Source organism: Cupressus sempervirens, chromosome 8 (genome assembly GCF_028749045.1).
Source record: "Cupressus sempervirens isolate cs-2001-9-10 chromosome 8, ASM2874904v1, whole genome shotgun sequence".
Taxonomy (NCBI): domain Eukaryota; kingdom Viridiplantae; phylum Streptophyta; class Pinopsida; order Cupressales; family Cupressaceae; genus Cupressus; species Cupressus sempervirens.
The window spans coordinates 360094131-360116097 of NC_143125.1; the positions used below are offsets into that span (position 1 = coordinate 360094131).

The following is a 21967-nucleotide window of genomic DNA, read 5'->3' on the forward strand; positions in this document are numbered from 1 at the left end:
TATATGTTAAGGTTCTATAATCTATAGAAGCATGCGTTATCCATGTTTTTATATGAATATTTAAAATTTCCCTATATATTTTAAATTTTTCTTACTTTTTATATAGCTGTTCCCACTGCCGTCCCCTACTCCGGAAAAAAAATCTGTCCCGGAAACCCATTTCCCCATCCCCACGTCCCTTGGGGTAACATAGTTTAATATTGAGAATCAAATGAAGCGCATTCAATCTCATCCATCATACCAGCCAATTTTCATTTCATATAGAAACAGCCTGCCATTTATGAATTCAACTAGTAAACATCTGAGAGTGACCGTGGCCTGCAGTTATCTGCTTGGCAAACAGCGAAAATTGGACAATAATGTGCTAATCATGCCAGTGCAATACTCAGTACACTACATGCAATATACCCAATTATGTTTACTTCTATCAATTACATCTGTTGTCTAATTTCCAAAACAGAATCTCTATAGTTCCTGTCACACTGTTTTGCCCTAAACTTTTGTTGTAAATTATACAAAATTGAGAACCCAGAAACGTATTATTTTGAAGGTATGGCCTTAGTAGCAAAATGAATGAGGGAATATGGAAACCAGCATAAACAGAACCTGTATTCTAGTTGCCTGTAGTAACAAGATGGAATTTCCCATAAGGATGCTGCAGTAATCATAATTTTTACATTATTTAAGCTGAAGAAGCAATTACCTTCTATGATCAACTTCTTAGGAAATTATACATGAAAGATTTCTGACAGATCTGAATTTCCATTCATGGGGCTCTTTTGCTCAAAACTCTCTAGCAAATCCCATAGAGGTATTGTTCAAAGCACAACATGAACAAAACACTGTGACAACCGTAAAAATATAGCATTCTGATTGTACCTGGGTTCTCTGTGAGTAATACACGAAATCTAACAAGAAGTTTAGCACTTCTTCCACAAACAGCTTTGAGTTCTCAAATACAACTTAAAGCTTCAGATGGCATATACATCACTGACCAAAACATTTCATTATTGAGGAGGTAATTTTTGATGTAAGAAACTTCAGACCAGCGGAACCTCCTGGAAAGTATGAAATAACATAATATACCAATGCCAGAACCTGTAAAGAAAAATAAGGTTACACAGTGATCACACAAAAGCATATACTTTCATTCACAACTTGAGAATCTCAAGAATCCTTTCTCCTTGTCCACTACAAAACATGTGAGAGAATGGAAAAGAAAGAAACCTGTACACCAGAGAAAATCACAGAAAGAATATAGCTGTGGAGAAACATAGATACATAAATTGTAACCACCATACTCGCAACAAATCCAATGGTGAATGGCAATCTCTGCAGAATACCATGTCACAGAGCCAGAGTATTAGGTGCTTGAAGGCTGCAATGAGATGGTACTATTAGAAAGAAAATTCCTTCGATAATAGTTACTGTAAACTCCTATCTTGCAAGTAAAAAAAGCATCCAGGACTGGCCAATCAAGATAAGCCCAATGAAAGGGCTGACATTGAGTCCATTAAAAAGGCCTATGGGCAAAACAGAAAAGCAATTCATTGATACTGAAATCTAAATTAGTTGATTATATAAGGTGACAATAAGAAACTACCTCTTTGGAGACCATGTGAAGTAGCTGAGTTTTGGGGCCCTTCAATGCAAAGAAAGAAAGAATAATAAATAGGCAGCCGAGTGTAAAGCTTAATGCAAATTTTTTAGGCATCAGAACAATGACTGGAAGGAACAATAACAGCGCCATGATGATGAAAAAAATGCCCGTTGCCATCAGCAGCCCAAAGTACACGAGGGCTTTTCCTGAAGGAAAAGTGTTGGCAGCTGATTGAACATTTCCTGGTAAGTCCCGCACTCCCTTTGATACTCTGACAAAAATAATGAGGAAAGAAAGGAATGAGAATCAGAACTGTGGAGTTTTCAGTTTCTAATTATAACAAATTAAGACGAGCTCTAATATAGGTTTGTCTTGGTTGTACATTAAAGCTACTTGTGCTGACTAGTGGTACCATTTTAAGCTACTCCACTCTTTGGTGTATGACAAGGGATGTATCTGTCACAATTGTTTAGTTGCAATCATTGAAATTTGATAGGATATCATAACTAAAAACGTAGTTTATAACCAAGTTTTCTGTGGCAGCAATAACACTGGTTAGATGAGACATTGGAATATATATTTATAGATAGTCTCATGGAATAATACAAGTAACAAAGGCCTCTGCTACTATATAATAACAAGCAAAAAAGATCTCACTATAAAAACTTAAAATATATGAAAATAACTGTTGACCTAAAATTTACAAACATGATCATATTCAATCTGGACTATCTACATCAAGTTGTGATTGAATAATGAGCTTCTCAATAAAATGGCAAACAAAACAATCAATGGTCTCCAAGATTTCTTCGATGAGATTAGCAAACTATTTCAGTTTATACTTTCAAGCGTTTTAATATGTAGCTCATAAAGGAGGTACTATAGCTGATACAAATTATAAGCAAATAACATTTAAGGTAGATAGTTCATATGTTTATTCATTGAGCAATTTGGCATTGGACTCATTGGAAACACTACAAGGAAGTCAGTGAAGTCCAATCAACCAATACCTATGGCAAGGAGTATAATTAAATACACACACCAAATTCTCATGCAAGCTTTCCAAAACATCAGGCATATCATTCCCCATTATTAACTGATCATAAATCCTATGTACTAGCATAAACATCTATATGAGAAAGTGTAACAGAACGGCATCTGCTTAAGAGGAGCCAAAGAAAAACTTCTGATGATAAAAGGTGAAGAAGCTCTTTAGTTTTTCACGTACAGATGCCGAGGACATACATAATTGCAAATTAGTACTTCGTAGTCAATAATTGACTGACAGTATGATGCATGCAGCTACTCTATAGCAGCTTCACCACTGCATGATGGAAACAGACAATGGCATACAAACTATGAGAAGGATATCTTCAAATCAATATAGCTCCAACAGTAAAGAGGCTCCCCAATCCCATAATGGTTAATATATATTATGATCATCTCAATTGATCTTTTTTTCACAAATTGTGATAGTTTCATCCCTCAATTTCTTTTTCTATTTATATGGGCTATCAGTGAGACTGTAGATTATAAATGCAATCTTCAATGCATGAAATAAGATTCCTTCATAGAATATCGTAGCATAAGTAGTGATTAGATGGTTATTGTAAGTTAACTGCTGTTTCTACATTGTGCTTAGAGTAATTTATTGCTGCCATTGCATTAAGCAGCTGCACAAGTTGTGGAGCATTACGAAAGTGAAACACATGGAGTAATCTGAGATTCTGAGCCATTCATTTGCAAACAAATTGTTTGTATATGCATTTACATTATCAAAGATTGTTTTATTACCCATGAGGATTTTCTCCCAAAACTAGGTGGTTATTTAATTTATATGTGTATGGAGCCTATGATCTTATTGCTCTATGAAAAATACTGTGAATGTTAATCAGTTACCAAGTCTGTAAAGGAAATTTCATAAATAAATGAGCAGAGTTGGCCTTTAAAAACAACACACTTGGAAATGATTTTTTTAAAGATTTGAAACTTTATGTAGTGCTCAAGAGGGGTCTTCTCAAGCATTCCAAATGTTTAGTCCTTTAGGTCTTCATACCTGGGAGTTTACAGTCTAACCATATATTTAAGAAAATGCCATAGTGCAGTGTGCAATCACAGAAACTTGAGTACGGAATGTTTTTAATTATTAAAAGTGGCAAAATAAGGGTGCTGTCCCTTACAAAACCACAGCCCAAAGGCATAAAAACAACAGATATTTATAACAAGGCCAAGAGAAGACCACTGGCAGCAGACTAAAAGCACATCAAGTATAGGTACACACCTTATCTGCAGCAATGGGAGGAGATGAGAAACTGCACAGTGATTCTTGCTTTGTCAGCGAAAAACCATCCATGTGATACATTCAGCAAAATCTCCAACACAAGATGATGGGATCCCCATAGAGAGAATTAACACCATCAACAGGACCAGTGCGCTGACAACGTTGAACCTTAGCAGCCACAAGCTGGAGCATATCAGAAGCAGAAGCGATCGAAGAAGGGTTAACACCACCAGGGCGATTGAATAGCAACAAGGGCTAGAGACAGATCCACTCAGATAGAGGAGGTCAGAACAGAAGGAGCATCACCTAAGGGGGAGACATCATCAGCCTGAAGAGTGTCATCACAGGAAAAGTCAGAAGCCAGGACAGTCAAATGAATATCATTTGCGTCCTTCCACCATGTAGCAGCAACTTTACAACACAAAAGGGAACAATATGTGGCTAGACAGCCACTGCCTACATCTGAAGGGAAGGCCCTCAAAATCCAACAATTGGGTCCACAGCATGTCCCCGACCATGAAACAACATAGTCAACCAAAATGTAAGCAGAAGTAGATCGGCTCACCTTAGTCATAGCCACATCCACCTTTTAAAAATGACTAATAAATTTGCCTATGGCCTCAAAGAAAGAATTCTTCAAACAATGAAGGACAAGATTTGGGAGATGAACCCACACTACACGCATGTTGAGCACTTCAATAAGAGGGTTGAAGGAGACCATCCAAAGTTTTGGCCTAGAGAGAGTGATTTCCCCACATCTATAGTCTGCTCAATATAGAAGTCACACTTGCCCTCAAAAGTAAAAACAGCAATAAAAAACCTTTTGCGCAAGGAAAGAGCTCGATGTTTATCAGAGACTAACGATCTCCAAGACTCCATGCAGTGCAGATCCAGAAGGGAGGGTCACAGAGCAGCAAATCTACACACCAACCTGCAAAGTTGGCAGAAATCCACATTTTCCACCAATTCCAAGCCACGAACCACAGAATAGGTCTTGGCACAAGCAATGGGATATGCTCTCACCTTTGAAGGAGCAAATTTACTAGCCTGAGTATAGCTCTTTCCACCAACACTAAAAATAGGCAGGATGGGAGGGGGAAGGGGGGAGCGGATACCAAACTTCACAGCAGCAGTAACCCTAACTACACCAGAACTAGGAATCTTGGAGTGATTTCAAAATGGTCAATGAGCAGGAAGCACCTCTGACAGCCTCAACTGGCACAAACGGCTCATACAACACTGTTTAATGTTTCTTGAACCTCAACTGTTGGATTTTTTTGAAGTACGAGAAGATAGAATCGTAACCTCTGTTTGTGTGCTTCGGAAATGCTTCAATGCATCCTGTAATCCTGGATACCAGGATGAGTTCTCAACAAATAGTCATTCATGAAGTCTTTGAGCACAAGAGTCCAAATCCTAGTAGATACTGGATCCTAAGAGGAGGCCTTTGTGCACTTTGAACATGTTGCAAATGCCATTTAAAAGTGTGAAATCTCAGAAAGAGCAATAGACAATCAAATTTATTAAATTCAAACACTTTCTATTGCAAAAACGTGAAGCAGTGTGGTTGTCTGAAAATGTCTTGTAACTGCATATAAATGAGAGCATCTGGCTGGTGGAACACACTCTTAAGGCCAATTAATCTGGGAAAACAGAGGATGGAGATACAGGATGACATAAATAAATCTGACATAAATCCTCAAACTCCATATGCCTATATGGCTTAGCAAGTTTCAGCAAGCCTCACTTAAAAGACTTAATGTAAATTCTCAAGCATCCTAGATTTAAAATACACATAACATTCTATCCAAGAGCAAAGGAACTGCTGAACCACACACACAATTGAATATCAAAATGTAAGTATGACACTGGAAACCTTGGTTGAATTAAATGTATAAAATGATGTTAAGTTACTGGTTGTGGAATGGACGCAAGTATGGATACAGGGACCCAATACAGTGGCATGGCAAAAAGAACTTTTTGGGCACAGATACAGGTTTGCCATATATTCATAATTTGAAAAAATAAAAAATACTCATAAATTCATAGTTCAACCATTTGTGAAATCAAAATGTTATTAGACACTGGAGTTTCAAAATTAATATCAATATGTAACTATCTTCATGTCGTTCTTCAATAAAAGCATCACAGTCAACATTAGGCTATGTCATGCAAAGCTGGCCCATCTATAGACTTCAGCAAGCTGTGCAATTGTAGCATCTAAATTAGCACACTCAGGATTTAGATCCCAATTTCTTGTCACACCCTCACTGCATTTAGATGTCATATGGGACAGGAGATGAAGGTTAGAGTGTGCATAGACCAAATCCTTTGTTTTGTTTTTTGCACTCACAGTGGCTGAGCTTGATTGAGTGAATAGAGTATGTATTGAATCGTGCTCAACTAAGGAAATTGCAAACTATTCAATTTACATACAGCTCTTAGTATTTTATTTTATAAATGCAAAACATAATTATAAAATTATATTATTATGTTTTGAAAAAACTAAAAATTAAATATAAAAAATCTACATACTTGAGTGAGATATTTAATTGGAAAAGGCTGCAAGTAGTCTGTGTATGTACCACCAATCGCAAGCATCTTTCTCACATTTGGTTTAAAGAGAGATAATAGTGATTGCTTGAAGACATGAAGTGGCTAAACTCACTCAAGATGACACTTCAATATTGTCATGTATTTCTAAATGCAGCTTTGTAGCTACTAGCAACCTTATCTTCCCTACATGGTAGCACACTTGTCGGCAAGGAAAGCATAGCTGTGATATAATACTTTGGCGTAAAAGAAAATGCTACAAGATGTTATGTGGTGGTCATCTTGTTCTAATGACCAATGACAATCTTTTGCACATTTCCAGAAAAAGTTTATGTTAAGTCAAGTTCCTTTGCTTCTATTATGTTTCTTATTTTGTCTACCACAGAGTCCATGGCATCATAGATTTCACCCAAACATGGCAAACTATATTAATTTAACTAAGCAATTAATTATGGGCTCAATGAAACTCAAAACATATTCCACACAAGGCGACCACTCATCATTTAGGATCAATCCTTATACTTTTTGGGCTCTTCACGTGCTTGACTACCTCCATACACTACACAAGTTGTTGATAGCCATAGAACTCAATGATTCTCACACGTTCACAAGTTGTCATCTTAAGTGAAATGCAATTGAGTTTCAACAAGCTAACATGGGATAAAAAAATACGTGTCATGTATATTAACAATTAAAATTAGATTAGTCAAATTAAAGTTCAACAACTCCAACTTGGAGAAGGTCCCAAAGATGCCTTTTGACATATGATGATTAGTCACAAACTTTTATAACCAAGGCAATGGAGTTGCAAATGTATGCAACTCGAAGTAGTATGAAAAGAATTGCTGGCAATATGTGACTGTGAAGCAATATGGAACTGTGATATCTCTGATATGGTGTAGTGAATGATTTCATTAGAGATGACAGCACATATAAAATCTTGTCTCTCTCGGTTGCATGCCCGATCATGAGAAAGAAGGTAAAAGGTGGCAAAAAGAGTTAAAAAACAAAGAGCCATAAGCAACATATGTGGCAATATTTTAAAATTAAAAAGGTCACCAAAAAATATATAAGGGGCCGATGAAGAAAGTATAAGAAATATGGCTGCTCATGATATAATATTAAAATCATTGCCAAGGTTGGAAAAATAATAATAACTTTATAAAATATTGACATTAGGATGAAAATAATAATTTTATTCTTTATAATTTATTATACTAATACTCCTACTATATTTACATATATTACAATGTGTTGAACCAGTTAGCTCATGGTGATTACCCTTGCTTGCCTAGTCCATTTTTCCTCGGCCATGGTGGTTTAGGACCAGGGTAACGTAACTCGGGAAAAGTCACACGAGTCACGCGAGTCAGCAAGCCGAGCTGACCTCGCCGAGTCACAATGACTCGTGACCTGCAAGCGGAGAGTCACGAGGAGTGACTCGCGAGACCCAGCCCATCTTGACCCGGCCGCGATAGGCTTGAAATCCGGCAATTAAAATATATATTTTTACAAGTTTTTTTAATGTTTTTTTTTACATTTCTCACTCATATAACCCTAAAAGGGCTCCCAGTACAGTCTATAGTGAAAAGAAGAAAGAGAGAGAGAGGTAGAAGAGAAATAGAATTTTCTTGTTTTGCAACCAGCTAAAAGGAGGAGGAGAAAAGCTTGCATTTGTGACATTGGAGCTTGCATTTAGATCATCAAGGAGTTTATAGGAGCTCTTCTCAAAACTTCCCAAAGCATTTGAAAGAGGTAAGACTTGATTGTTTAGATTTTGATGATTTTTTTGTCTATGCTTATGGGTTTTTTGCATGAATTTTTTTTGTTTGTTTATGAGTTTTTTTTTTTACTTTAGATCTTCATAAAATGTAATGCTGAAATAGTAATATTTGGTCTAAAAAGTCTTATTGCAGCAACCTTTACATTTTTCCTTAATTAAGTCATAATGGCTTTTGGAGGTAAAAAACCCAAGCTCTCTAAAGGCAACAAAAAAGATGAGTGTTGGAAGTTCACCATAGAATTTCTGGGTAGAAAGAGAACTCAAACAAAATGCCTATTTTGCAAAATCATTAATAGTGGGGGGATAAATAGATTAAAATACCATATTGCTGGCATACGTGGTCATGATACTGAGCCTTGTGGAGCTGCAACTGTTGAGGCTCAACGTTTTTGTTATGTAGCCTTGGAAAAATATGAACAAGAAAATGAATTAAAAAGAAAACAATTAGAAGAGTTAGCTCAGATTGGTTCTAGTTCCCTTCCACGCTCATCTGCAAATGTTTCTGAGTCAGTAAGCTGTGTTGGAGAAGATTCTTCCCGTCCCCCCTATTGTCCTAGTGCTTCTGTTGCTCATGCTTCTTCTACATCTATTCCTTGCACTTCTAGTGATGCTACTGCTACTGCCCCTTCTAGTAGTGTTGGCTTTACCTTTCGTCCTAGAGTCAAAAAATCTAGTAAGTTGGACAATTTTTTTGTACCGCGTACCACTCCTGGTGCACAACCCTCACTTGAGAGCATGGGCTGGAATAGGGAGATACATGATGCTGGAGTAAGAGCAATTTGCAAATTTTGGTTTTTCTGCGACATTCCATTTATAGCAGCCAGGTACTTCAAGTTTTCAACTTCATTTATATTTGATTGTTTTACGTTTTAAGTTTTAAAATTTATATTCAATTTTATACTTTTAACTTGATGTTGAGAATTTGAAATATGTTAATTAAAATGTTTTTATAAATGTAATAGGACTCTTTATTGGCAGGGGATGATTGATGCAGTTTCCATCTGTGGTGCGAGGTTCAAAGCCCCCACTGAAGATGAGTTGAGTGGCCCCCTCTTGCTAGATATGGTTGAGGAGATGAAACTTGTGTTGGATGACCACAAAAAGATTTGGAGCCAAAAGGGGTGTACCATCATGATGGATGGATGGACAAATAGGAGGTCCAGAACCCTCCTAAATTTTCTTGTTTCTAGCGGAGGTAATTCATCATGCTCTACTTCTTGAAGTCTAAAATTTAATGTATACTATTATTGAATAACGAAAATTTTGTTTTATTGAGTATTGATTCTTGAATGATAATTATTTTGTTTAATTTTCACTTTCAGGATCCGCCATGTTTTTGAGGTCCATAAATGCTTCCTCATGTGTGAAAAATGCAAAATTCTTATGTGAGACTATTGAGGAGGTCATAAGGGAGGTGGGGGAAGACAATGTTGTTCAAGTGGTGACAGATAATGCAGCTAATTATGTTGCTGCAGGTAAAATTTGAACTTCTAACTTTCTAAGTTCTACTTCTAAAAAATTTGTTTTAGTTTTTCATTAAATTTTGAAAATTAAAAGTTTTTTGATGCATCAAAAAATTTCATTGTTTACTAAGACTACTAACTAATTTTAAATTGCTGCAGGAAAACTATTGATGGAGAGACACCCAAAAATCTTTTGGACTCCATGTGTGGCCCATTGCATCGACCTCATGTTAGAGGATATTGGCAAGCTTGTATGGGTGAAATCATGTGTTACCAAGGCCAAAAATCTTTGTAAGTTCATCTATAATCATGCCTTGGTCCTCAGCACTATGAGGAAATACACGAAAGGAAAGGAGTTGGCTCATCCTACTATCACAAGATTTGCCTCTAACTTGATCACACTATAATCCTTGCTGAGTTCAAGGTTAGAGTTGAGGTGCATGTTTGTTGGTCCAGAATGGAGTTCCTCCTCCTTTGCCAGCAGCCCTGCAGGGATAGATGCAACAAAATGCATTTATGATGATGATGATTTTTGGGAGCCATGTTCGAAGATTGTGGAGGTAATTCAAATTTTAAATTTTAAATTTTAAAAGCGTAAGTCTTAAAATTTTATAAATTAATTTATCTTATACATATTTTTGTTTTATTTTTCATTGTGCAACTTTGCAAAGTTTCATCATTCACGAAATTGTTTTTTGTTTAATTGTTTTGTAGATCACCGAGCCCCTTGTAGCCCTCCTACGAGTTGCTGATGGCGAGAAGCCCTCTATGGGCTACATTTAGGAGGGCATGGATAGGGTCAAGGAGACTATTAAGGCCAAATACGTAGGAGTTGAGGAAAACTATGGCCCTATTTGGGACATAATTGATAGGAGATGGCAAAATCAGCTTCATAAGCACATCCACGCAGCAGCCTATTACCTCAATCCGGCATATTGTTTCCGTGATGATTTCAAGGCAGATGAGGAGGTTCTTAGTGGCCTATACACAGTGATATCGAAGATGTCCCCTAATCCCACAGATATATTGCTTGAGATGGATGCCTATAATAAATTATAATGCATCAAGGCCCATTTTTTCAAGTCAAATTTGCAAAGAAGGTCGTACAAATTGCAGCCAGGTAAAGATTGCAGCTTAAGCCTTATACAATCTAATTTCTAAATTTCTAGCTTTAAACTTAAAGTTCAAATTTTGAAATGAGATTAATATTGTTTTGTCTTCCTTTTTTCAAAATTCAGATAGATGGTGGCAAATGTTTGGGCCTTCAACCAAAAACCTTCAGCAAATCGCCATCCGCATTTTGAGCCAGCCAAGTAGCGCTTCTGGATGTGAGCGCAACTGGAGCATATTCGAGCACATCCACTCGAAGAGGCGTAACAGGTTGTCTGTGCAGAAAATGAATAGTCTAGTCTTTGTGCACTACAACCTGCGCATTAGGATCAGGGAGATTTTGGATAGTGATACCTCTCTGATTACTCTAGAGGAGGTTGATCCAGAGTCTGATTGGATCACTGAGGCTACTAATCCTGCCTTTGATGATGAGAACCTACAGTGGCTTGACCAGGCAAATAGAGAGGGCCAGGCTGAGGCTGTGGCTATGGGCAGCAGAGGACCAAAGAGCTCCAGTTGTTCCTAGTGGCACCTCACAGACATTGGCAGAGCCACAGGCAGAGAGTACAATTGATCCTAGAGGCACCTCACAAGTCAATGCTATGGCTACTGAGACATCCAGGACCTACCTTAGACACCTTACTAAGAGGCATTTTATAGATTATACTGAACCTGAGGTTGAGGCTGAGGTTGGGGATGAGGATGACGATGAGGATGACGATGATGATAAGGACTCTGACTAGGAGCCATAGCTGTAGACTTATAGTCTTGTTTTAACTTTTTGTTTAACTGTTTAACTTAATATATGATCAGCATTTGGAACATTTGAATTTGATGATGACTATTGAATCTTGATGTGTTAGATTTCATAATGCATAAATGATAATACATATACATTTTGATGGTTTGCATGGATTTATCTTAGTTTGACTTTAATTACTAGTAATATAGTATTTACTTTTAGCAATTTACCTTTGTAAGTTTGTAGTATTGTACTTATGTAATCAATGTTTGACTTTTAAGTTTTAACTTTAAGTATGTGCATTATGATCAAATTATCTTCTATTTAATGATGTTATTGTGTCTTTATGCTTTATTCAATAATGGGTGCATGGAATGTTCTTTAAATCCTAAAAAATCTAAAAATTTCGAGATTTTTTCACTTTTCCGAGTCATCGCCGAGCCAGGTCACGAGTCAGAGCCGGGTCACGAGTCAAGTTACCCTTACTGAGTCCGAGTTGAGTCCGAGTCTCGTTACACTGTTTAGGACCCATACCCGTTTCCTCGGCCATGGTGGTTTAGGACCAATACACATTAACTCAATGGCAAGTGGTGTCCTCATGCCCATTTCCCTTTTTGGCAATGCTTCCCCCCTTCGTCACATTCCTACAAGAGAAATTTATCATAATAATAACTTATTTCTCATCATTTTATGAAATCAAAATTATCATAGCATATATTCATATTAGTCAACCATTTCCAATTCATATAACATTGTAACGTTTAACCAATATTTCATTTTCACATGAAATCATAAGGAATAATTAATTTAACCAATCACTCAACTTCGCATGAAGCCTCAACTGCTATAAAGTGATATTTATAATTAAGCCAAAACTTGGGATGTAACATTTCCCTTCAAATGGAAGGACCAGAATAATCTCTTGTCTTTTGGACCTATTTTTGTTCTTTCTTATTGGTGTTTATCTTTATTTCTCGACAAAAATTAACATGGTATCATAGACAAGTTAAATATGGTGGAAGAGGCTAAAGAAGTTGGTCACCATTAACGAATGGTGAAGAGCAATCAGCAGAGGACATATTTTCAGTCGTCGTCCTTGGTTGTATTTTTGGAATCTCTTCCATTTGGTCAAATGGTGAAATAACCATAGCAAATATGGTTTAGTGTATATGGCTCATAGTCTATTGACAAGACACGGAAGCAGATGGTTGTGAACAATCTAATTTCTGCATTTTCTACAAGTCCTACCTCAAAATGCTTGATTTGATGTTGTTTAGGCATTCGTGGCCCTGGCTCTACAACTTGGTGTTTCTTCCATATTCGCAGGGTGAGCACTCTTCCTATGTTGAAGATGGTAGCTGCAATAGAGATCTTTATCTCTGGTAATATGAACGTTATTACCGTTATTATTTCGTTTAGCTGAAAAGGTCACTTTTAAGTTTAATTTGTACTATTAAATGTAAATGATATGTGTCATTCACATGCATTGGGGCATGAATATTCTAAGAGTTTAAGAGCTTAATTTATAATTAATTATAGGAGTTATGGGAGTCTCAAGAGACCTTTGGTTATAATGTGAAGAGTCTCTCCTATTGTTATATATTTGCATTGAGCAAAGGATATTGTACACTTGAACATTCCATTATCAATAAAGATATATTTTTGTTGTGTGGCTGGGTTTTTCCCTTTATTCTAGAAGGGTTTTCCCAAGATAATTCTAGTGTTTATTGGTTTAGTTTCCTCCTTATTGTTGTTCATCACTATTGATTTCTAGGTTCTAGATTTAACATCCTGTTATGTCAATGTCTTCAGTGTCATTAAAGGAGTGGCAATATAATGGGCATATAAGTTTTCTTTTATCTTTTATTTACACTATTAGAATATTACAGTTTATAAAAGATTGAAGGATATGCATTTTTATTTTGATGTAGCGAGCAGAGTTTCTTTATCCATGTTACCCCATGTTTTCGAGACGAGGGGGCAAGAGGGTGGGGAAATAGGTTTCCAAGAGATTTTTTTTGTCTAAGTAGGGGATGGTAGTGGGAACAATTATATTAAAATAAGAGAAATTTTAAATATTCATATAAAAACATGAATAAAGCATGCTTATATAAATTATAGAACCTTAACATATAATGTTTGGTTAAATAATTTTGCTTTAGAGTTCACATGAGAGTGGAAATCTAAAAAAAATTATCAAAACTAAAACATTAATTTTATGGAACAACCAAGGGAAAGGTTTCCGAAAGTTTTCAGAGCGTCCCGATAACGGGGACAAGTCAAATTTTGGCAGAAATGCATCCCCAAGTAACACAATTCATTATCATATATATTGTGCACTTCCTTTGTGTCCAATATATAAAAGTAGTTTCTTTCTGACTGAATTTCTTTCATGTCTAATTCCTCCACTTATATTCTTGTGGCCTTGTGGTTTTGTATTCTGCTAAAAGTTGGGCATAAATCCTCATTCTTGAAAGGCAAGAGATAAAAGGCATTTAATAGAGATTCAGAGTAGAGGAAAGTCAAAGCACATCATGCAGTAAAAGCATAACTGCGGATTATTCTTTACGTCAAGAAGGCCACCACGGAGCATGTGTACATGCACCCCTTGGAGTACAAAAGTACTACAAGCTAGAGACTAATGCTATCCCACATCGTGGAGGTAGACACAGAAGTCAAGCTCTGGAAGCAACTAGCGGACAGATCCATAGCAAGCGGATTATAACAATGAACACACTAGGTCCCGGTTGTGGATGCCAATACATCTATCAATGCATTGAGATTTTTGTTATGGACACCAAGAATCAAACCATGCTCACTACAATGCCTTTATTCAACCCATTTGTTCCATGACGGATTCAAGATGTAACAATGTTATTTTCATGTTAAAGTTGTTGAGCAATGAGTGTGTTTTGTATTAGCTTCAGGAGGTATTTTCAATTATTATTGTTGGGATTCCATTCGAATGGCATCAATATGAGTGTGTTATGTATTAGCTTTGAGAGGTATTTTCAATTATGATTGTTGGGATTCCATCCAACTAGCATCAATTCTCATACTTATTCATTCTTTTTGTTCATCCTTTAGGAGTATACTTATTCATTCTATTTGTTCATCCTTCAAGAGTTGTTGAGCATGCGATGACTCGATCTCATGGATGCAAAAGAAAGAATGACATTGTTTGTGAATGAGACTTGGAGTCTTCAATAGAATCTAATTGCATAATAGATCTTGAGGATGCAATCCCTCAATTCCACTCCCTCTTCGATGTTAAAAGTTAAAACGTACACAATCAAGAGGGATTTGTATTGTTACAAAAACAAGCCATATTAAAAGACTATCAACCATATATCCTAAGACGTTTCTACTGACAGGTGTGAGAGCATTGTTAGAACTACAAGCATAATTACTTCCCACGTAGTAGGCAATTGCTAGTGTGTGTTTACAGCAAGAATAAAATACAAAATGCACAAGTTGTCATAAGGAAAGGTTGTTAATTATGAATGTCATGCTCAACATAATCAAGAGACAAGGGGGGTGCAAATCTGACATCAACACATAGTTCATCCTCCTTATCGTGCATAGTTTCCTATGAGTTTTTTTTTTTTAATGGAAGATGGTAGGGCTTGGAAGAACGTTATTATTATTAATGAGCTACTATGACATTGTAAGCGGGTGTAAGGATTGAGAAAGCGAGCGGCTGGATCATTAGTGTATGCAAGAATTCTTTCAGTTGTTACATCCTTTGCATCACCTCAATGAGTAGTTGGGGAGCTTGAGAACCCTAGGAGCGGAGTTCACAACATGTGCTAAACCCATGCATGGTCATAAGGATGCAACAAGAAGCAATAAGATTAATGTTGCTTTGATAATACATATTCAAAGGGAGATGTTTCAGCTGGATCATTAGTGTATGCAAGAATTCTTTCAATTGTTACATCCTTTGCATCACCTCAATGAGTAGTTGGGGAGCTTGTGAACCCTAGGAGCGGAATTCGCAACATGGGCTAAACCCATGCATGGTCATAAGGATGCAATAAGAAGCAATAAGATTAATAATGCTTTGATAATACATATTCAAAGGGAGATGTTTCACCTCCAGAGAGAGGTTACATCAGATATCTTATTATCATGATCAAAGTTGTCCCTGTTGGGAGGGAGTCTCTATTGAGAGAGAATCGCAATCGCTCCTATATATGTTGTTAATGAGTTCTCTCTGAGAGAAGTTTGAGGTGCAATCCCTTGTTAATGAGCTCTTCTCTATGAGAGAAGTTTGAGGTGCAATCCCTTGTTAATGAGTTCTCTGTGAGAGAAGTTTGACGTGAAATCCCTTGTTCCACCCTCTATGAATAGCTATGGTGGATCCACCATCTGCACTGAGGGATGGTGAAAATGCATTCTTCTTTGGTAGAAGTTTGGGGTAAAAGCCCTTCTTCCACCCCCTGCGATGAGGCATGGTGGAAATCATGTGTCTGACTCTATTTTATGTTACTATAATATATTATCTTATGTTGAGATAGCATGTTTTTTATAAGAATCTATGTGATGAGAATTTATCGTTGACATATTGGTTGCAGCTATATGTGACTGCCATAGTAAAGATCTCTATCTTGCTAAGAGGAAGTGTTGAAGATTGTAGCTGTGATAGAGATCTTTATCTCTGATTTTATGAAATAGAAATATGACCGTTATAGCCATTATGGTCATCTTTCGCTGAAGAGTAAATTTGAGATAATATTATATAAAGAGACATGTGTCATGTGTCATGCATCATGCATAGAGGCATGCATATGGAAATATGAAGAGTTTTATATTTGAACATTGTAGAGACCTTCAATTGGGTAATAAAGAGTCTCTCTATTCTTTATATATTGTATCAAACGAAAAGCATTGTACACTTGAACATTTTTATTATCAATAAAAGCGATATTTTTGTGATGTGGCTGGGTTCTTCCCTTCAAGTGGAAGGGTTTTTCCAAGACAATCTCTTGCATTTTTTGTTCCTGTTTTTTGTTCTTTCTTATTGCTGTTTACGTTTGTCTGGACAAAAGTTAACAAGAAATACCCTCGGAAAACCCTCCAACTTGAAGAAACAAACCAGCCACACCAAGAATATCACTTTATTGAATAATGGAGGAGTTTGCTCTTTTACAAAACTCTTAAACCAAAATAATAATAAATGCTCTCAGCACAATAATATAGAACAATAAACACTGATAAGTAACCACAGAAAGTTTTAACTACAAAAAGAATACTACACACCGAATAATCACAGAATGAATACCAACTAGAACCTTGGTACAAATGCTCACAGTGATATCAGAACAAACCAGCACGACAATGATCCCACTGAACACCTACAGCAAAAACATTTATGATAGTACCTTTTGTAATCTCCTGAGTAGACTAACAGAAAGAAAGGAATTTGACGATACTGAAAACTAAAATCACTGTTTCACAACAAGAAGTCATCTTGTAATTGTCCTCAAGCCCGCACAACAGATACAACAAAGAACTCCAAATCACCATCGCATGGAATGATAGACTATTCATATTCCGATCCATGTGGCACTTCAAAGATAGCAGTGATTCTTCATTTGCAGCCTTGACTCTTCAAAGATGTAACTCTACATCTTTCTTGTATCATTCATCTTCCTTAAGTGACTCTCTTCAAATGAAGAACAAATTCATGATACCAAAACAACAATTGCAGGTATAGCAGATAGCTTCCGCAGCTACGAATTTCCAACACCCTCAACCTTCCTGCTTCTATGATTGGTGCCTAGGTAATGTGATCTAAATTAATAAATTGAATCATAACAGATCTATGTAGCAGTCTAATTACTAATTTATTTCATAACATAATAAAAACCTCATAGTTTTGTGCCATATTTCTATTTTATTTTGCTGATGTTTAATACAAGGGCAATTTGACGCAAACTAAATTTTACATAAATTTTGCAGTTATCTATAAATGAGGCGTTTTGCAGACTAAACTAGTTCATCTGTATGTCTATGCTATGGATGCTTTCTGTTAAAGCAATCTATGTAGAAAGCTAAACTAGAGTTAATATTGCCATTCAGACTGTTTGCTGTTACAGAGTAAACAGGCTCTGATATTGCTTTAGAATTCACCTGTATTGATTTCTGGTCAAACTCATTGACCCTTGTTTTATGAGTAGTGGTTCACAGCAACCCATCTCTAATGAGAACGAATGGAACACAGCACTCATTGCATCTAGTTGATGCTGACATAGGAGAAGCATTAGGCCTTCTCGCGAGGGTCACTCATCGCACTATTACTCCAGATCAAGTGCACTTAACCATGGAGTTTCCTCTAACGCTAAGCCCACTTAGCTTGTTACCTCATTTACAAAACCTTCAGCAAGTATAGTGCCTAATAAACCATTCGTTATAGACTAAACACGTTTTTATCACTGCATGCTTATTTCACAAACACTAACAATCCATAAAGCTCTGTTGTATCCTGCATTAGCTAGGATGTGTGGATTATTTGCGGCTTAATTCTTTGTATTTTATATGCAATAATAAAACTTTCAACTCAGCTGTTATGTAAAATGTTATCATATGAATATATTTGAAATTAAATCTTTATGATGAATAATTTTAGATTTATCAATGTTATCATATGAATACAGATTTTTGTATTATTTTAAAGTTCAAACTTTTCCTATTTTTAATATTATCATCCCCTCTGCCATTCCAACCTTTACTTAAAATAAAATATAAAAATATCCCCGTGAAATCCGCTTCCTCGTCCCCCTCACAGAAATTTGGGTAAGTTAGGCTGAAACAAATTATTGAATACATTATTAAACGCAGACACATACATTATCCGGAAATATTCAAAGATAATAAGTGTTTCCACGGAAAAAAAGTCTCTGTGAAGAGCAGCTTAACCAAGCTATCATAATGTGCAGTCCACAGGCTGTAATTTACTTATAAGGTAAAGTGATTACCATCGTTGTGAGGACTGAGCACGGCACATGCTTGGTGAATTAAAATGGCAGAACCGAAAAACTAGAAAAAGGTATGCTAATGGGGCCTCCCGGCCATATGTTATCCTAAGCTTAATAGTGTCATCTTAGTACCTGTATGAATTTAGCACTTCACCAAATACATTGCATATATGAAAAGATGTGTTTTAAAGTCATCTCAGCTCTAAGTGCAACTCCAAACAAGCTCTGAATTCCCCAAATAATAATAAATCCCTCAAAGTTTGGAAAGAAAACGCAAAGCAAGGTTTCAACGGAGCATTTTCCAGATGTGCCTGCAAACGTATCTCGGGCGGTTTTCACACCTCGGTATGTAAAATAATAAAAACATATTCAACTGTTACGAAATCATTAAATTTATGTTGAAATTTTCATTCGAGGTAAAGATCCAGTCGCAATTGAGGATTTGTTTGGTGGTTGGAGGGTAATTATAGTTTCTGTGAGATATACATGAAGATAAATATGAAGAGAGAAAGGCTCACATGTCGAAAGTGCCCACGAGGGTTTCATTGGCAGATCTGAAAAAAGGAGCCAATGAATCTGCAACGGAGGTGGATTCGGAGGCTGATCCTGCTTCCACATCCACCTCATTTTGTGATGACGATGGTACAGAGACATAGGCCTTCCAATCTGCAAATAGCGAAGCGGGGCGTAACTGAAACTGTTGCTGCTGCTCACCGTGATTAGTTGGATTGACTCGTGTAAACCAGGAACGAACCCTCTCCTCCATTGCCTTCCCCTTGAATCAAATGGCGCTTACTGCGTGCTCATTTTATGCAAGATCTTTAAACTTTCAAAGGGCCCTGGCTGTTTTCTATTGCACCCGGCTCCCATGCATCTCATTTCACAATTGTACTGAAATTTCGGTCGTCGGAAGAAGCCTTTTAAGCATTACTGCTGGCCTAGTATTTCTCGTTTTGTTCTCATTAGTCCTTAGCCGTACTATTGACACTAATACTCATATTAACTAGTTATTATTAAATTTAATATTATTAAATATTAATTGAAATTTATTTTATTAAATATTTTTTATTATAATATTATGTTTTTTTTAAATTACATGTCAATTTTTTAACTCTAAAATTTATATATTATTTTTCCATATTTTGATTGGATGAATGATTTGGACTCTTATTAAGCTGAGAGGCTTTCTACAGTGGTAGCAATCTTTAATGTAAACATTTTTCATTTTGAAAAAAAATTGACAATCATTTACATGTCAGAAAAACAAAATAAAAATAGACTAAATATAATTATAATTAAAATCGTGGAAATTACAGAGAGGAAATGGAAGTAAAAATGATGCAGATCAAGAGTCTCAAATCATTTCCTCACACCTCTTAAACTCACATAAATATGTGATGATAAAAATTATAGGATTATGAAAATAGGTGCCTCGTGAAGGATATCTCGGCTTATATATATATAAGCTAGTTGTAATCATAAGATATATTTTCTTTTCTTTATAAATTATTTAAATTAGTTCTTCGGAAGTAAAAATGAGGTAGATCAAGAGTCTCGAATCATTTCCTCACACCTCTTAAACTCACATAAATATGTGATGATAAAAATTATGGGATTATGAAAATAGGCGCCTCGAAAAGGATATCTCTCGACTTATATATACATATATAAGCTAGTTGTAATCATAAGATATATTTTATTTTCTTTATAAATTATTTAAATTAGTTCTTCTTATCTCTAATTTTTTAGTTTTGCAAGTAGATTTTTAAATACTTTGAAAATTCATATAGATAATTATTGAAACTCCACATTATAATACTATAATTAATGATTTCATCTTGTATTACATAGATTTTTGAATAGTTTAGAAAATTCATATAAACAACTATTAAATTTAAATATTATAATAATACAATAATATAATTAATATTTTATCCTTTTTATATTTCTAGAATGATAATAAATAAACCAAAAATACATTAGAATTAAATTAGTTAATTAAAAATTTATATTAACATTACATATCAAGGAAGTAATGTAATATGGATAAGTATATTCATCATATTTTAATAAATCAATTGATTTAAAGATATGTGTGAGTTAATACCTAATTATTTGAATATTTAGCTCTTGTGTATGTAAAATTACAAAATATATGAAAAATATATATTTAGTCCATTAAATTATATTCCAAGACTATATATTAAACATTAAAAAGGTATTATTAGATTTATTCACCTTATTATTTATATGTATTTTTATATTATATAAAAATTTATAGTAGTATGTAGTTTTTTATATCAATAATATTATAAATTATAAATAAATATACATAGCTACATAACTTAAGACAAGTACTTAGCCACTAAGTGGCACTTGTTTTTTACTATTTATGCTTATTGTTTGAATGCATATTTTTAATAAGGGGCGCATTCGCCAAAGTTCCTGCCTTCATATTTTTATGGTTGACTGAAGTAGCTTTTGCAATGATCTCTATCTTGTCAACACCTCTATGTTTTACTGATGGAAACTTATGGCTCAATATTAGTTTTTTGTGTTTAGTGAGAAACTAATGGAAAATGTTGAAGTGTCTTTTAAAATGGAAACGGTCATAATATTTTTCTGTATATATATAACTAAGCTAGTGTTGATATCAAGGATGCCTATGGCCCATGAGATATAATGTTATACGAAGAAAGAGCTAAAAGAGAGAATGATATGTTATTATAAGGATAAGTAAAAGTAGAATAATAGAGAGAGCTGAAGAGAATTTGAAAAATATTAATAATTTTATTATTTTAAAAAATATATAAATAACAATAAAAATTATATTATATGAATGAACTACTCATTTCTACCAATTCAATTATAAGTTGAAATATTTAATTAAAAAAACATTGTTGATTACTTAAATCAAAGTACTAAAATATGTAGTAAGTTTCAAGAGTAGTATTAATGGTATAAAAAATTTGAGCAAAATTGTAAAATAGTAGAAGATAATAAATGTGTCTAAAATAAGAAATATATTTAACTCTATATTTGATTAAAATCTCTATATTTGAATAACATTTTACAAATTACAAAAATAAACATCAATGTAAAACTAGTAATAAATATATTTAAAATATAAAATATAAAATATTGAAGTCTATATTTGAACATGGTAAGGAAAATAAAAATGAATATAAAAAGGAATTAAAGAGGCTCTGCTCTGCGTTGCGCTGTTGGAGAGGCTTTCCCAAGAAAGCTAGATCTTGGAAAAACCTCCCATTCTGTGACCTTATTGTTGGTAAATTTTTGGCCATTGTTCAAGGTTCTGTTGTTTTTAAGTCTATATAGTGTGTTTGGGACCATGTCCAAAGGTTCATCACCAATAAGGAGTTTTATGATGATTATCAACTTCATGGTGAGAGATCCATTTGGTGGAATTTGAGTATAAACAATAAACCCTTAGC

The 21967-nt window shown here is 35.1% G+C and overlaps 2 protein-coding genes across 3 annotated transcripts; one reads left to right on the forward strand and one right to left on the reverse strand.

The window, feature by feature from the left end:
* Positions 1-624: 624 nt before the first annotated feature.
* On the reverse strand, positions 625-19405 carry LOC149542819 (uncharacterized). Its single transcript, XM_089797711.1, has 4 exons — positions 19031-19405; positions 1604-1871; positions 1228-1332; positions 625-1098 (listed from the first exon to the last, which is right to left on the reverse strand). The coding sequence occupies exons 1-4, from the start codon at positions 19276-19278 to the stop codon at positions 988-990; spliced, it is 732 nt and encodes a 243-aa protein (XP_089653837.1). The 5' UTR covers positions 19279-19405; the 3' UTR covers positions 625-987.
* Positions 6323-10780, forward strand: LOC149542820 (uncharacterized). 2 transcript variants are annotated; one of them, XM_089797712.1, is made up of 3 exons: positions 6323-9692; positions 9840-10240; positions 10395-10780. In XM_089797712.1, the coding sequence occupies exons 2-3, from the start codon at positions 10121-10123 to the stop codon at positions 10461-10463; spliced, it is 189 nt and encodes a 62-aa protein (XP_089653838.1). In that variant the 5' UTR covers positions 6323-9692; positions 9840-10120; the 3' UTR covers positions 10464-10780. Both variants share the same exon structure in this region; 1 of them encodes a protein (XP_089653838.1).
* Positions 19406-21967: the final 2562 nt, after the last annotated feature.

Bases quoted from the DNA above. Each gene is read 5' to 3' on its own strand.
- LOC149542820 (XM_089797712.1), top strand. From the start codon at position 10,121: ATGTTTGTTGGTCCAGAATGGAGTTCCTCCTCCTTTGCCAGCAGCCCT. The intron at 10,241-10,394 runs GTAATTCAAATT...ATTGTTTTGTAG, and splicing joins CATGTTCGAAGATTGTGGAG to ATCACCGAGCCCCTTGTAGC.
- LOC149542819 (XM_089797711.1), bottom strand. From the start codon at position 19,278: ATGGAGGAGAGGGTTCGTTCCTGGTTTACACGAGTCAATCCAACTAAT. The intron at 1,872-19,030 runs GTGAGCCTTTCT...TATTTTTGTCAG, and splicing joins CTCGTGGGCACTTTCGACAT to AGTATCAAAGGGAGTGCGGG. The intron at 1,333-1,603 runs GTAGTTTCTTAT...GGTATTCTGCAG, and splicing joins TTCACATGGTCTCCAAAGAG to AGATTGCCATTCACCATTGG.